General features: G+C 44.6%; 1 protein-coding gene across 1 annotated transcript in view; it reads left to right on the forward strand.

The window, feature by feature from the left end:
- The first annotated feature begins 5,906 nt into the window (after positions 1-5,906).
- The window catches only part of CASKIN1 (CASK interacting protein 1), a 170,331-nt gene continuing 158,395 nt past the window's right edge, over positions 5,907-17,842 (forward strand). Inside the window, exon 1 of the mRNA XM_069984037.1 lies at positions 5,907-6,476. Coding sequence (XP_069840138.1) covers positions 6,383-6,476 — 94 coding nt within the window. The 5' untranslated portion in view covers positions 5,907-6,382. The remainder of the gene's footprint in view (positions 6,477-17,842) is intronic.

The raw sequence follows: 17,842 nt of genomic DNA on the forward strand, positions 1-17,842 counted from the left end.
ATTGTATTGTCCCCCAAAAATTATGCAAATCACCAGGATATACCTATTACAGGAAATGCTTATAAAGTGCTTTTTTCCCTGCACGTACTGCTGCATCAAGGCTTCACTTCCTAGATAACATGGTGATGTCACTTCCTGGATAACATGGTGATGTCACTTCCTGGATAATATGGTGATGTCACTTCCTGGATAACATCGTGATGTCACTTCCTGGATAACATCGTGATGTCACTTCCTGGATAACATTGTGATGTCACGACCCTACTCCCAGAGCTGTGCGGGCTGTCGCTGCTGGAGATGATGATGGCAGAGGGATGCTCAGTGTCCCTTCAGTGCCCTGTGTCCCTCAGTGTCCCCCTGCCATCATCCTCTCCAGCAGCCACAGCCCGCACAGCTCTGGGAGTCAGATTGTGACATCACCATGTTATCCAGGAAGTGACATCACCATGTTATCCAGGAAGTGACATCACCATTTTATCCAGGAAGTGAAGCCTTGATGCAGTAGTAAGTGCAGGGAAAAAGCCCTTTATAAGCATTTCCTGTAATAAGTGTATATTGTGTGGGAATTAGCTGTGGTATATGCAGGATTGACTTACTTGGCAGACAGAGACAGGGACACTCAGGCATAAAGTCCAATAATAAAAGTCCAGTTTATTGTGGTGCCGGCAAAATAAACAGCCTTTACACATCAGGCAGGTTCAATGGCAAAACACAAAACAAAACCCTGCTCGTCTGAGCACTAACTAAACAGTTAACTACTAACTAACTCCAGCACCTTACTACCAGGCACTGGTACAGCTACTCACATAGCAGTTTGTCACCTTCAGGCATGACACAGGACTGAGGAGGAGACTGATCACTCTGCCTGGCTTCTCTATATGCGGCGGCTGCAGGTGCAGCTGATTAGGCCTCAGCCTTGACCACTACCAGCAGTGGACTATGGATTGGGGAACCCGCCCAACTCTTCCCCAATCCAGAAAACTCCAGGTCCTATTTTGGCTTCCTTGCAAAGCCAGATAAGGTTTTTCTTAAACACACACTGAGCACTCCCTGGAGCTATAACACGTATGACAGAAATCTGGGAGAAACTTACCTGCCATCTATTATTTCTCCAGTCACTATCTCACAATTGGTGATTTGTATACTTTGGGGGGCGGGGGGGGGTGGGGGGGGGGGGGGGGGCAATACAATACTTTCATTAAAAAATCTCCTAGACTTCTCCTTTTATATTTGACGATGTATGGTGGTTTTGCATAGGCACTGAATAGCAGTATGTGGGCACTATTTGGTATTGTATAGTGGAGGTATTGATGCATGTTATTGCAGTATTACTTACTGACTTAATTTGACCAATCTTCCTATATATAAGGTTACAACTGAGATAAATCCTTATTGGTGGAGGAACAGTAAGGCAACTCAACTTTCCATTGAGGGGAATATCCTAGAATAGGCCTCTTGTAGGCCAGGGCAATGGGACATGGCTGGGAATCATATTCTTGCACCAATAAACAATATACAATACAATATTACCCATTGACATTCAGCATAGAAATACTCTCTGTCCACATCTTGTGGCCAAAAGTGAATAGTACAGGCCTGAAACAGAATACAGGGAAGCATAGGAACTATAACCATACATACCTCAGTGCCAACTGATCACAAACATATACTTTGCAGTGGCATACCTGTTCCTGTGTACTGCACTTTCACACAACAGATAATCCGAAGAAGCAGAGCTGTAGTATAAAGTATAGGGAAAGAGAGAAAATCCTGCAATAAGAAAAGTGGTGGATTTTACATAATTGCATTCCCTGACGCAGCAATGCCCTAAAGGAGCTGAGCTAAACAGTAGAGACCACTTAGGTTCACTACAGAGCGGTCACAGGATGTTTTATGTCTGCCCTAGGGCTGTCGGTGCAACCTACTGACTACTGCCTACTGAGTACAGCAAAGCAGAAGTGCTGATCGCTGCTCTTCTCTAGGCTTGTCGTCCACATTGGAAGTGAACAGTGAATTAATGAGCAGATGAATCAATCAAGTCTGGGGCTGCATGAACTGGTTTATAGGGTCATTGAAGGTCATTGTATAATGATCCAGTCCAATTATAATTCTATTACTTCTCATTGGGAATTAAAGATATGCTGTTATATAAATCTCCATCTACATGTCTAACTATGTCTACGACACAATGGCCAAAGGTTTGATTTTCTTTATAATCACAATGTTAGAGGATACGGCATACATATCTGCACCATATTTTCCACATGAAAAGTGGTCTCTGAGCTGCAGGCGTCATCTTATAGAGCAGGAGAAGCTGAGAAGAATGATATATAGTTGTATAAGAAATGATTCATCAAAACCTGACATTTATTGTTTCTTAGCTTAGGGGTCCAGTGGGCGGGCCTACTCACTGACTGTCCCACCTACTTGACTCCTAAGGTCAGATTTTCCAGTAACTTATATATCAATCTGCTCAGCTCCTCCTGCTCTATAACCTGGTGCCTGCAGATTGGACGGCATGATCTATTTGTTTTATGTATATTTTGTGTATATCTATACGGTCTCACTGTTATATTACATGCTGTGGAGTGTAGGCGGCTCATGTTGTGACACAGCTGCTAAATACAATGGCAGACTCTCTTACTGACACATATTGGCGCTCAGTGGAACAGATCTAGGGACACAGACCTCAGCAGGGTGACGTTCTCTCCACTCATGTACTTCCATTCTGTGGATCACAATATACAGCAAACAACTCCCCATTGTCCAAGTTTCAACAATTTTGGAGATGTGACCACATTCAGAACAAGCGCTGGCAGCTCGTATTAGTACATGAAGCCAGCACTTCTGTTCTAGTGTAAGAAGAGGAATAAGATGGTATATAAATATATATTTATATTTTACCACAATCAAGATAGTTGCTTAAAGGGGTTGTTAGGGGAAAACTAACATTTGTTCCAGGGCTGTCCCAACCAATGCTCCTGGTTCCCGCACTGGACACCACTTCTTCCAGGTTCTTCCAGGACCTGTCCATTCAGCCAGTAGGTGGGCACAGGGGACGGCTCCTTTGGGGCTGGGACGACAAGTAGAGACTAATGGGGGACCAGGAGAGGTAACACGACGACTGTGGGGATGACCAGAGGAGGTGAGTATATTATGGGGAGGATTTTAACACAATCCCCAGTTGTAGAGGAAATGTTGTTTTTTTGGATAACTTATTTAACCCGTTGGTGACTGCACATGCATATTCTTACTGCAGTAACTAAGGGCCTTGTCCTGGCAGATCAAGCTGTTGGATGTCATGGTCACGCAATGGACCCAATCAGGTGTGGTAGCAGTGTAGACATGTGTAGTATTATATAACGTGTAGTATTATATGATTATATCGGTGTGGTAGTAGTGTGGATGTATGTGTGTAGGATTATATGGTGTGTAGTATTTTATAGTGTGTAGTATTATGTGATTATATCGGTGAGGTAGCAGTGTAGTTGTATATGTGTAGTATTATATGGTGTGTAGTATTATACGATTATATCGGTGTGGTAGTAGTGTGGTGGCACTGTGTGCTGTTGTGATTAGTGGTGTGTAGCATTATATGGTGTGTAGTATTATATGATTATATCTGTGTGGTAGCAGTGTAGATATATATGTGTAGTATTATATGATTATATCAGTGTGGTAGCAGTGTAGATGTGTGTAGTATTATATGGTGTGTAGTATATGATTATATCGGTGTGGTAGCAGTGTAGCTGTATATGTGTAGTATTATATGGTGTGTAGTATTATACGATTATATCGGTAAGGTAGCAGCGTAGTTGTATATGTGTAGTATTATATGATTATATCGGTGTGGTAGCGGTATAGATGTGTATGTGTAGTATTATATAGTGTGTAGTATTATATGATTATATCGGTGTGGTATCGGTGTAGATGTGTATGTGTAGTATTATATAGTGTGTAGTATTATATGATTATATCGGTGTGGTAGCGGTGTAGATGTGTATGTGTAGTATTGTATAGTGTGTAGTATTATATGATTATATCGGTGTGGTAGCAGTGTAGATGTGTGTAGTAATATATAGTGTGTAGTATTATACGATTATATCGGTGTGGTAGTAGTGTGGCAGCGTTGTGTGCTGTTGTGATTAGTGGTGTGTAGCATTACATGATGTGTAGTATGATATGATTATATCGGTGTGGTAGCAGTGTAGCTATATATGTGTAGTATTATATGGTTATACCGGTGTGGTAGCAGTGTAGATGTGTGTGCTATTACATGATGTGTAGTATTATATGATTATATTGGTGTGGTAGCAGTGTAGATGTATATGTGTAGTATTATATGGTGTGTAGTATTATACGATTATATCGGTGTGGTAGCAGTGTATATGTGTGTAGTATTATATGGTGTGTAGTATTATACGATTATATCGGTGTGGTAGTAGTGTGGCGGCGTTGTATGCTGTTGTGATTAGTGGTGTGTAGTATTATACGATTATATCGGTGTGTGGTAGCAGTGTAGATGTGTGTAGTATTATATGGTGTGTAGTATTATACGATTATATCGGTGTGGTAGTAGTGTGGCGGCGGTGTGTGCTGTTGCAATTAGTGGTGTGTAGTATTATACGATTATATCGGTGTGGTAGCAGTGTAGATGTGTGTAGTATTATATGGTGTGTAATATTATACGATTATATCGGTGTGGTAGTAGTGTGGCGGCGTTGTATGCTGTTGTAATTAGTGGTGTGTAGTATTATTATACGATTATATCGGTGTGGTAGCAGTGTATATGTGTGTAGTATTATATGGTGTGTAGTATTATATGATTATATCGGTGAGGTAGCAGTGTAGATGTATATGTGTAGTATTATATGGTGTGTAGTATTATACAATTATATCGGTGTGGTAGTAGTGTGGCGGCGGTGTGTGCTGTTGTGATTAGTGGTGTGTAGTATTATACGATTATATCGGTGTGGTAGTAGTGTGGCGGCGTTGTATGCTGTTGTGATTAGTGGTGTGTAGTATTATACGATTATATCGGTGTGGTAGTAGTGTGGCGGCGTTGTATGCTGTTGTGATTAGTGGTGTGTAGTATTATTATACGATTATATCGGTGTAGTAGTGTGGCGGCGGTGTGTGTGCTGTTGTGATTAGTGGTGTGTAGTATTATACGATTATATCGGTGTGGTAGTAGTGTGGCGGCGTTGTATGCTGTTGTGATTAGTGGTGTGTAGTATTATACGATTATATCGGTGTGGTAGTAGTGTGGCGGCGGTGTATGCTGTTGTGATTAGTGGTGTGTAGTATTATACGATTATATCGGTGTGGTAGTAGTGTGGCGGCGGTGTATGCTGTTGTGATTAGTGGTGTGTAGTATTATACGATTATATCGGTGTGGTAGTAGTGTGGCGGCGGTGTATGCTGTTGTGATTAGTGGTGTGTAGTATTATACGATTATATCGGTGTGGTAGTAGTGTGGCGGCGTTGTATACTGTTGTGATTAGTGGTGTGTAGTATTATTATACGATTATATCGGTGTAGTAGTGTGGCGGCGGTGTATGCTGTTGTGATTAGTGGTGTGTAGTATTATACGATTATATCGGTGTGGTAGTAGTGTGGTGGCGGTGTATGCTGTTGTGATTAGTGGTGTGTAGTATTATACGATTATATCGGTGTGGTAGTAGTGTGGCGGTGATGTATGCTGTTGTGATTAGTGGTGTGTAGTATTATACGATTATATCAGTGTGGTAGTAGTGTGGCGGCGGTGTGTGCTGTTGTGATTAGTGGCGTGTGTGTGTTGCTGTGCTCCCTTGTTCCGCCTCTGGATGCAGCTCAGAGACTGTGCAGCCAATACAGGAATAGACGGATGGGAGGAGGGATCAGGAGACAGAGAGCGAGAGGGACAGGGGGAGAGAGACAGCACACACATCCAGAGACACTCTCCCTCCCCTCCTGGAGACACACTGTCATCTCTTGTCACACTGCATCCTGGCTCCCCCCATCTCCCCCCTGGTTTCATCTGGGGACCTGCAGGACCCCGAGCCCTGAGTTGCAGCCGGAGGACCCTGCCCTTCCAGGATGAGAAGTCCTGCATCCCTTATTATATTATTAGTCTCTCCCTGGCTCCTCCTGGCTGGAGGTGTCTGTGCTCCCCCCCAGCACATCTGACACACTCTCCCCATCTCCCCCTACATTGCTGCTGGGTGTCTGATCCCTGCTTCCCTCCTCCTCCTCCTCTTCCTCCTCTTCATCATCATCATCAGCAGCAGCAGTAGTGCCTCTTCCAAAAAGGATGCTCTGGCTATAAGGACCTACCAAGCCCTTGCAGGATCACCCCCTTCCTTGCTGCAACCCCCAGCAGATCCCTCCACAAGGAAGCAGGATGGGGAAGGACCAGGAGCTGCTCCAGGCTGTAAAAGCGGAGGACCTGGGCATGGTTCAGAAGCTGCTGCAGAGACCCAAAGCGGGCAAAGCCAGTGAGTAGGACCTCAATGCTTTTAATTGGCTCAATGCTTTAAAGGGATTAAATCAACACAGAATCAATTAGCTCCTGATACATTGTATTGCCCCCCCGGAATGCACTACAGATGTTACATGGCTGGGGCTGGGGGGCATCAGGGGGTATCTGCAGAGCATCGCTCCTTTCCGGCATACAAAGAAAAAGTGCAATGTTATCGGTGTATGCAATGTAACACATGGGTCATTTGCAGCAATTGTCCTTACGGCTATGAGGTATTAACGTCCTGTGGTCACAGACATTCAATGGGGGGGTCATGGCTTGACATCAGTTGTGCATTTAAAGGCGATTCGGCAAATAATAGTGTCCTGCGAGGGTTAATTTCTTGCCGTTGCCAGCTACGGCTCAGGTGGTCCCTCCTGGCTGGAGATCGGGGTGAAGGAACCCTAATCTGCATCAGTGGTACAGAGATGGATGGGTGATGGGCGTTCTACAGATGCTATATGATTGCTGCAAGATGCAGGGGTGGGAGGGGACAGGCTCCAATACACATACATTGGGGTGTGAAATAAAAAATCACCTATTTGGTAGGGACCATCCTATTGGGGATGTGGAGTACCACACCTCGTGTGGTAGGATTTGCCCAGAAATTGCACTGACTAGTGAAGCGTATGCCAATGTTGGGGTTTGGCGGTAGATGTGACCCCCCCCCCCCCATTATAACGTATCTGCTGATGGCAGGGGTGGCCGGCTGGGCACTGCCATGGTGATGGGTCATTTCAATGTCTTTGGGCACTTTGATTATTGGCTGTGTGAGCAATCTCAGTTTTCCCTGGAGCGAGCTGCGCAGTGGACTGAGCAAAGCGTGCAGTCAGCTCTGCGAGAAGGACGGGGACCGGCTTCTAGTATTATTCAGGTTGAAGGATGCCATTGACTCACATGGGCGCTCGGGAGCTTGCGATCTGATGGAACGACGCTGTGCCAGTTTGTCTTATGTTATGCGCATGTCTACAAGGGGATCATCTGATTGATTCTATGTAATTGTATTAAGCGACAAATCTGATAACCAGGTCTGTCGTGAACTGTAAATTTGCTTATTAATACCGTTAAACTCCACCTTAATTGCAGTGTCATTAGAATCTCCCCTTAAAGGGCCAGCGCTAAACTGAAATCATGGCAGCGGCGGATATCAGTCGCTTCTGTGGATGGAAATGGCTGATAACAGGGAGCAATAGATTTTATTCACATGATTAATGAATTAAGTTGTTATTTCGGGATATGCGGGGGTCACGGTGGCCATTTCATCTCCTATCGGCTCCTCTTGGCTTTAAAGGGCTAATTCCAAGATTAGATCTAAGCCCCTATTCCCCGGAGAGGGTATAAGCATCTGATCCGACCACTGGGACCCCTATCCATCACAAGAATGGGGTCTCTTGTCCCCCGATGAATGTAGCTGTAGTGTGCATGGCCGGCCCGCTGCTCCGTACTTGGCTATCTTCTTCTGACCTATAGCAGGTAATAGAGTGGCAGATAAGCGTGTGTACTGCTGCTTCATCCCCCCAGGGGAATAGGAATCCCCCTTCTTGTGATTGGTGGGCTCTGATTTTGGGATAACCCCATCCAACCAGAGATTGCATAGTTGGACCCTTATAGTCATAGGCTGACCATGCAGCCAATGGAGGAGCCTGTAGGAGGCAAATGCACCCTAGGGACTAGCATAGACCACAGCGATAGGACTGATCTGACATTAATGGCGTATACTAGCAAAATGGCATCAATGACTCCGTTAAGTGTCCCTTTAAATCATGGCTGACAGAACGGGTTACCATGTACATGTGTGCAAAGTGATGTAAATTACAGGACATGACATATCTGCCTATCTGGGCCCACCATGAAATACTTCCTATAGATTTACTGGGAGTATTGGGATGTGGATTTCTGTTACGTCACTTGATTATAGTGAAGAGGTTACTTAAAGTGATATTGTCACCATCTTATTTCCTGCACCATCCACAAGCTTGGATGCTGCACATTTCATATATACCTGTATAAAACGTGTCTGTGTCTTCTTTTTTCCCTAAAATTGCATTTCATTGGTGAGCAGTGCCACCTAGGCGGCCCCCTCTTCCCGCCTAGGTCGGTGCCATAGTCTCTATCCCCCCTCCTCCTTGACGTTGCGCTAAAGGCCGCTCCTACTGCAGCACCAGGTTGCATCTCAGTGGCGCAGTTGTGGGTGGCAGTAGAGTTGCTGTATCCTTAGCTGCCCGTACCCCACTGAGCGGAAACCTGGTGCCCGAGCTGCAGTAGGGGGGGGGGGGGGCAGAGACTATGGCACTGACCTAGGAGGAAAGAGGGAATTCCATTAGGCTCCACCTTGGTGACACTGTCCATTGATGAAATAAATTGATTTTAGAGAAGAAAGAAGACACAGACACGTTTTATGAAGGTATATATGGACTGTGCTGTATCTAAGCTTGTACAGGGTGCTGAGAACCGCACGTAGAATAAGGGGGGTGACAGGATCACACTAAATCTGTTGTGTAAAAGGAGAAAAGTGTGAAAAAAGTGGTGCCCCCAGCTCGGGTCTGTCCATGTAATATGTAGGGTAAGCAGTCCAAGGGTCATGCTGCCCTCCTATCTAGCCTAGTGATGGGGACCAGACCAGACGAGTGATAGGGACCAGACCAGACCAGTGACGGGGACCAGACCAGTGACAGGGACCAGACCAGTGACCGGGACCCGACGAATGATGGGGAACAGACCAGTGACGGGGACCCAACAAGTGATGGGGACCAGATGAGTGACGGGGACAAGACAAGTGATGGGGACCAGACCAGTGACCGGGACCAGACCAGTGACCGGGACCCGACGAATGATGGGGACCAGACCAGTGACGGGGACCCAACAAGTGATGGGGACCAGACGAGTGACGGGGACAAGACTAGTGACGGGGACAAGACTAGTGACAGGGACCAGACAAGTGGCATCTCTCTTGTGCCAGGATGTGCAGTGAGGCAGCACCAACTTGCCACACTCTGTGATCCGTGCATGTACACCTTGATCTTATTGTCTATTTTGTTCAGGTCAAGGGGGAAACTTGCTCCATAGGGGTTTACCCACTATGGATTTCGAGTTGTGCAGGCCCAAACACTGGGACTCAACAAACATTACAGCAATTGAACTGTGGTACAAAGTAAACCATCAGGAGTGACCCTATATGAGAGAACATTCTAAAAATTGCTGAACGGTTTGACAGATCCGCTCAACGCCAGTGATAAATGTATTCAATTATAACAGGATCTGAGCGGTGGAAACCCCCCTGGTTACCCTTCTTACAGAGAGGGTGTAGTTCTCCTTTAAATGTCTGTGATCTCTGTGGTTGAGGTTGAGATGAGTAAAGTGGTCTTCCTCCTCCGAAAGGAAGAGACCTTGCTCTCTGGTGCCATCGGTTGGTGGTGATATCCCTGCTAGTCAGTGTCAATCCCTCAAAGGGGTATTCCAACTCACACACACCCTATCTACAGTGTAGGGGATAAGTGTTAGAGTGCGTTTACACAGACAGATTTATCTGACAGATTTTTTAAGCCAAAGCCAGAAACAGACTATAAACTGAGAACAGGTCAGAAGGTGCACCCATCTCTTTTTTAAGGGTCTTAAAAAAAGAGGAGGGTGCTGGCTAGCTAGTAGGGAGGGTTTTGTGGTGGAGCTGAAGCAAAAAAGAGTTTCTCCTTAAAGGGGTTGTTCACACATACACACACACAAAAAAAAAAAACTTCCACTACTCAGCTACTGTATGTCCTGCAGGAAGTGGTGTATTCTTTCCAGTCTAGAGAGCAGGAGAGGTTTTCTATGGGGATTTGCTGCTGCTCTGGACAGTTCCTGACACGGACAGAGGTGGCAGCAGAGAGCACTGTGTCACATTGGAGAGAATACAACATTTCCTGCAGGACATACAGCAGCTGATAAGTATTGAAAGACTGGAGATTTTTTTATAGAAGTAAATTACAAATCTCTGGCACTTTTTGACACCAGTTGATTTGAAAGACAAAATTTATTGGTGAACAACCCCTTTAAGGAGAGACAAACTGGTGTATGAAGTCTTACAGGCCATGCAGTGCTCCATTTGAAAAAATGGAGGAAGAGCGACCGCTCTCTGGTGCCACCTAATGGCCGTGAAGACTTTACACACCAGTTTGCAGCCCTCCTCTAGGAGAAACTTTCCCCCTTCAGATCACTACTCTCTTATTATATTGCATGTGACTTGTCTAGTCGTTACGGGGTTAACTACGAGGTCGCTGATCATAGGGTGTGAAAGCGTGCTGTGTGCCTTATCTACCAAGTCATGAGACCCTTTTATTAAGCTGACTGAAACATCTTGGGAGTATCCAAAATGTATCTCTTTGTATGTTGAGAAGGTTATCAGGAATGTATTGTAAAATATTAAAGTGCACCAGCACAGGAAATTAGAAAAACATGCCTGCTGTCTCCCAAAAACAGCACCTTCACTGTCTTCAGGTTGTGTGGGGTATTGCATCTCAGCCCTATTCATTTCAATGGAGCTAAGCTAGAATACTAAATATACCCTGCTTTACAGGGGTGTTGTTGATTTTGGAAGAAAGCAGGAATGTTTTTGTAATCTTGGACAAACCCTTTAAATAAAGGGTGAAGCATTAAAGGGGTATTCCATCCAAACATAACTTTTGTTATGTTGCTGCCCATGGTAAGTCTGACAATTCCTACTATACTTATTTTTATTTATTTAGTCTCCTTCCCCTAGTTCTGAGCTTCTGCTTTTTGCTACAGACACAAAAATCTGTGTGTAAGCTTTTCTCTCTGTCTTCCCCTCCTCCCCCCTCCCTTCTGAGACAGATGATGTAAACAAGTCCCTGACTGACTTTCTCTGCAACATGGTAGCTTCTTTGTAATGCTGAGAGGGTTAATCACAGTGAGTTCATCAGCAACTTGACCTCAGAATATTCCAGTATTACAGAGAAGCTACAATATTGCAGATAAAGCCTGCCAGGGGCTTGTTTACATCATCTGTCTCAGAAGGGAGGGGGAGACAGAGAGAAAAGCTCAAACACAGATTTTTGTGTTTTCACCAGAAAGCAACAGCTCTGAACTGGGGGAAGGAGACTGAATAGATAATAAGTATGGAAGGAATTGTTAGTCTCACTATGGGCAGCAACATATGAAAAGGGGAATACCTCTTTAGGCCATGTTCACATGGCGTAAGAGACCGGCCGTTCCGTGACCCGGTCACGGAGCGGCTGGTCTCTGAAAAAGATCATCGCGGCTGGTGCTGCAGTACCGGCCGAATGATCTTTCAGCCCGCAGAGTTCTGATACGGGCGCATAAGCGCGCGCCTGCATCAGAACTCACCACAGCACACTATGGAGCAAGCGGCCAGAGCCGCTCGCTTCATAGTGTGCAGTGACATGGGTTTCTGCGGCCGCTATTCAATGACATGGCAGTTGTTTGCGGCGCCGCTAGGGGTCCCGGCCGTAACGTATACTATGTGTATACACTCCGGCCAGGACCCCATAGACAGCTAGCTAACATATTTTTTGTATTAACTACGGCAACAACGGCCGTAAAAATATGAAAAAATATGTTGTGTGAACATAGCCTTAAACTACAGGGCACTGAAACCAATTTTAGGAGTGTTACAGGCGGCTTCCATCTTTCCTACTAAATTGGATGGCTTCTTCAATCAGAATGAATAGGGGCGGAGCTAGTTTAGCTTTATAGATGATGACAGATGCACTTTAAATTTTAATTAAAAGATTAAATTGGGGAATCAGACATTGGGGGTCTTTACTGCACCCTTGTAGTCAGGAGTCTGGGAAAGCTGGGTGACAGCCTGTGCGGGTCATAAATCTATATTGGTTGTCCTGTAGCGTTCTCAAGGACTTGATTGGTGTGAATTGTACGAAGGAAACAATTTCCGCACGTGATTTATACTATGTAACAATTCTCTGGAAACTGCGAATATCCCTGATGAAAGAGGCGTTCTGTGTCACCGTCCATAGCCATCAGTCACCACTTCCCAAATGAGCAGCGGCCGGGAGCACACAATGGTGGTAAATGGAAAACTTTGCTCCGGAACAAGAATTTACGACATTTCAGATGGGTGCTGGGTGACTTTGTGATGTCCGAATCAGAGCTGTATACTGTTCTCTAACATCAAAAATTTTAATTCTATTGTGGTAGCTGAAATCACACAGTTAGAGGTCACATGTCTGACAGAGGGGTGGAGCTAAGACGCTGACTGTTTCCAAGGGCAACCAGCAGAATTTTGAATTATGCCTTGGATAAAAATGTAGAAAGCATTACTAAAGTAGGTTCAAAAACAGTAAAGAATATGTTGAACATGCAAATTGATTTGATTTATAGTGTGAAATTACACATTGATGTTTGAGTTGTTGTTTTTTTTTATTCAGTGCTATATACATTATCATACTGCTGCTATGAAGCCTGCAGCAGAGATGATCAAAGTTGCATGAAGGTGCTTTTCTCTTCTTCTTCCTCCTCCTACTTTGCAGTTGCTTGGCCGTGTCAATATTTAACAATGACTATATATGTTCTCTGGAGACGTTAGATGTGGCTGAGGGGACACATTCCTAATGCTGCAATGCCTTCCTTGCTTGCACGTGAATGTGAAGACAGAGGTGATTCTGATTTGGCTGATGTCATGTTTTAAGAGTCTTCAATGGGTTGGGCATGGATTTAAAGGGGAGCTACTTCCAACAGGTGGCGCTGCAGTTCCACCTGAGCTAATTTGCATATTTTTTTTCCCAGGGGCATTGTCTGATCTGTATCTGCTGGTGCTCTCTACAAGGAGAATGAGTACCCTGTAGACCCTCATCTCACAGTGCATGGTACCTGGTTAAGGGGTGGTGTTGTGATGATAACATTCAGAAGCCAAGAATAATAGAAAAAAATCACAGTAGAATCTGTAATGGCTGCCACTTCCTGTTGTGACTTTTGCACCTAGTTATAAGTAAAGATGGCCATACACCTACAGTAGCTGTCTCTCTCTATGTAATGTTTTTTTGTTTTCCTCAAACACATGAATGTCTGGCTCTGCTGAATATTTATGTGTTGTACATGGGGAAGTAAGCCGCTGCCAGACAGTTATGGAGGTGGCCTATCTCCCCCAAAACAAAAGGGTCGGGCCACTGAATTACAGCATTCTGGATGTTTCTCCCAACATACAGTAGTCAGGAGTTGGATGGTCTCACTTTAAATATGTGAGGCTTGTCAGGACCCCTTAGGGCAGCGCAGGGTCAAGACTGTTACAAAAAAATAGATTTATAGATGGTGATTTTTTTATTCTACATGGAACTTTCTTCACCTCAAAAAAGCATTGCCATATAGTAGGATATAGGACTGCTGTAGAATAATATGCTGACTGTCCATGTAATCGATTTCAGAGCATGTACTGTATTATCCCCGACTATGACTGGGCTTTGGAGACACCAGAATTTACAACTTACTCTCACGAATGGACTGAACACAGTTGTGAGTAGACTCCATGCCATCCATTAAATAGGCATAGCGTATATTGGCATACCATTCTGTCAATATATACTGTGTTCATAGTCCACTAACAAGTGTGAACATTCTCTAACATGCAAGGATTGTCCCAAGCAGAGAACCCCTTTAGGTTTGTTGCTTCTTCTACCCTGCACAGTGACCCTCTCACACCATGCAGGAAACTCCTATACAGCCCCATCACTTGGCTCAGACCATTCACTATGTATCCTAGTAACATTATGTGATGGAATACCCCTATAAAGGAGTATTCCTCTCAAACATAACTTTTGATATGTTGCTGTCAATGGTGAGACTAACAATTCATTCCAATTCATTATTATGTATTCAGTCTCCTTCCTCCAGTTCTCAGCTACTGCTTTCTGCTGAAGACACAAAAATCTGTGTGTGAACTTTTCTCTCTGCCCCCCCCCCTTCTGAGACAGCTGATGTAACAAGTCCCTGGCAGGCTTTATCTGCAACATTGTAGCTGGGAAGGTTATTCTGAGGTCAGGTTACTGATGACCTAACTGTAATCTCCCAGCATTACAAAGGAGCTACAATGTTGCAGATGTAGCCTGCCATAAACTTGTTTACATCAGCCGTCTCAGAAGGGAGGGGGAGAAGAGGAAGACAGAGAAGAAGGCTCACTGACAGATTTTTGTGTTTCCAGCAGAAAGCAGCAGCTCAGAACTGGGGGAAGGAGACTGAATAGATAATAACAAATAGGGAATGAATTGTTAATCTCACCATGGGCAGCAACATATCGGAAGTTATGTTTGAGTGGAATACTCCTTTAGGTCCTGCTCTTCATAGCAGCTCAGTCACCATCTGCGTATTTGTCCTCTTAGGCTACTTCTATAATAGTAGACATCCGCCCTCATTACGTCAATGATATCACTGCACATTAACGATAGTGCGGCCATTTTTGGCCTAGTTTTGCCCCTCTTATACTGGCCATACCCCAGTATCTGACCTCAGGAGCGATGCTGGGCAGTGTACACCGGGCACAGCTGGTTGTGGAATAGAGGTTTAAGTAGGAGAGATAAATTCACCTTATCCTCTTATATAAAAGTGTTTAGACTCGTGATGTGTGAGACTTGTGGTGCGCTCTGCCATCTATCACAACCCTGCCTCTCGCCGGGGACGCTGCTCACAGACAGCTGCAATCTCTACAAATATGGAAACACTTAGGGAAGGAGCCGTATTCCTGAAACTCTTCATGAAGTGCTACTTACCATGGAATAGCTGTGAGTGGCAGCGTTGGAGAGGAGGCCATCAGAGGATCCCGGGATCTGACGCTTATTTTAGGATGGCGGCTTTGACAGAGCTTTATGTTGTGGTCGCTGTGCGGTGAGGGTCACCATGTGTCTTCTGTGGGTATGCCAGGTTCAGGGCGGGAGCAGCTGAACACCTGAGTCTTCCCAAAAATATAGAAACATGGGGGGGGGGATTTATCAAACATGGTGTAAAGTGAAACTGGCTCAGTTGCCCCTAGCAACCAATCAGATTCCACCTTTCATTTTCCAAAGAGTCTGTGAGGAATGAAAGGTGGAATCTGATTGGTTGCTAGGGGCAACTGAGCCAGTTTTTACTTTACGCCAAGTTTGATAAATCTCCCCCATGAAGTCATTGTATGTGTAAACCGCTGGCAACCATTTTGCTGGTTCATCAGGAGGCAGGTTGTAACCGGGTGTTGTCATCTACAAAATCACACTCTTTCACAGTGGGCATCGGTGCTTATAAGTTGTCTGTTGCATCTGAATCCAACTGGGATCACAAGTGTCCTTCATTTCAGGGGTTGTCCGCCATCTTGATTTCTGTTTTCTCTCTGATATGGTTTCCTAATGCAATGAACATTTCCCATGATGCCTCCATGCTTTTGTAGCGGCAGAGGAAGGAGTTCCGCACTTGTTCTAAGTCCTAAGTGCAGCAAGTAATAGATCAGCGACATAGAACTTCTGTCCCAAACTCACACTATAGATCAGGGATGGGGAACCTTCGGCCCTCCAGGTGTTGCAAAACTAAAATTCCGATCATACCTGGACAGCCAAAGCTTCGATTTGGCTCCCCAGCCATGATGAGAGTTGTAGTTTTGCAACAGCTGGAGGGCCGAAGATTCCCCATTCCTGCTATAGAGTATAATATGAGATACAGTCCCAGCCTGTCTCCTTTTATCCTGACAGAGGAGATCAGGACACATAGGAGAATCTGAACACAACAGATAGAGGCAGGCAGTATGATCAGGGGAAGTGTATAAGTCTGCAGATAGTCAGCGCATAGACTGCTGTCTACTATATCACTGCACTCCTGGTTTCTTAGGATATAAATGATTTCCAAAGAAGGGAACATGGAGGGGTCTAAAGTGCCTGGAGGGATCTGATAGGTGATGATGGTATCCTCCATGTGACATGAAGTCAATAACACAGGTCTCATAACTCTGGAGGAATGGAATGTATGGATGCAGCTGAGCTGGGATGAAACATGAAGCTGCAGGAAAACTAGCAATATATGGGCAGTGTAAGGCCATGTTCACATGACGGTATTTTACGGCCATCATTGCTAACGGCAGTCAAAAAGATGTCCGTTATTTGCCAATAACAGCCATCTATAATGATCACAACCATTAAAGACGGCCGTCACCGACAAATAACGGACATCTTTTTGATGGCCGTACACAATAACAGTCGCAAAATCCCGTTGTGTGAACGTAGCCTTTAAAGGTTGTTTTTAAGGTTGTTTAAATGTATTGCATATGAATGGCTATATACTGCCCCCTATAGCTTTATTGCTGTGTGAAGTCTTGTTTTTCGCACTGTAATGTGTAGTTTTTCTTGCGCACTTTTGGGATAGATGAGACCTATGAATCAGTTTTTATTCTAGGTTTTGTGGGATGGGCAGTGCCCAAAAATCTGCAATTCTGAAAGTTGGCTTTGTTTTTTTACATTTAGAATGTTTATAGTGCGGGATCGATAATGTTCATAATAACTTCAATCATTTGGACATTTCCATGTGCAGCCATGTTAGTTACGTTTATTTGTTTTGTAGTTTTTGTGAATTTTTAATGCAGTTTCTTGATTGCTTATACAGTACACTGCAACACCGATATATTGCAGTATACTGTGATCCTCATGATTTCCTATGTTAGGATCTAAAAGGCAAAATATCATGGAGGCCACAGAGGACCTCAGAAGGCTACCATAGCAATAACCTAAGTCGCTGTTGACTCTGGCATCTAAGGGGTTAAATGGGCCCCATCAGAAGTGACTCCAAGGCAGGTTACCGACAGTAGCAGATGCAGCTACTGTTAATGGAGCAGGCTCAGCCGCACAGCCTGCTCCATACTCTCTGACCACAAGTCTACTGTACATATATGGTTAATGTCTTCGAGGAGTTAATCCCCCCCCCCCCCCCCCCCCATGTCTATGCAGTTCATTTGGAGCACGACGTAAGAACGATGCTCTGATGGCAGGAAAGATGTATTAAGACATTAAGCAGCACAAATGTTTGACCTATTTAGATGAAAAAAGTGAAGTTCATAGGTTCATAGACATTGATGGTCGGTGGGCCTATCCTCTAATACCGTCATGTTATATAGAATTATCAGTTACACGTTACTGCCATCTTTCCTGAAGGAGGCCATTGCTTTTATACTCTAAAATATTGTGAAAATAATCCGCGTCATCGATTTCCGTCGAGTAACATACCGCTGCCTTTTGGCTGATCACGGAAATTACTACAATTTTGTTGAAAATGGGAAAATGACAGCGCTATCGACAAGGGATGTCAGGGATTCCAGACACTGTCTGAAGGTATTGATGATGTAGTTTACGTGATTAGAGAAAGACA

This window comes from Dendropsophus ebraccatus, chromosome 9, assembly GCF_027789765.1.
Source record: "Dendropsophus ebraccatus isolate aDenEbr1 chromosome 9, aDenEbr1.pat, whole genome shotgun sequence".
In the NCBI taxonomy this organism is placed as follows: Eukaryota; Metazoa; Chordata; class Amphibia; order Anura; family Hylidae; genus Dendropsophus; species Dendropsophus ebraccatus.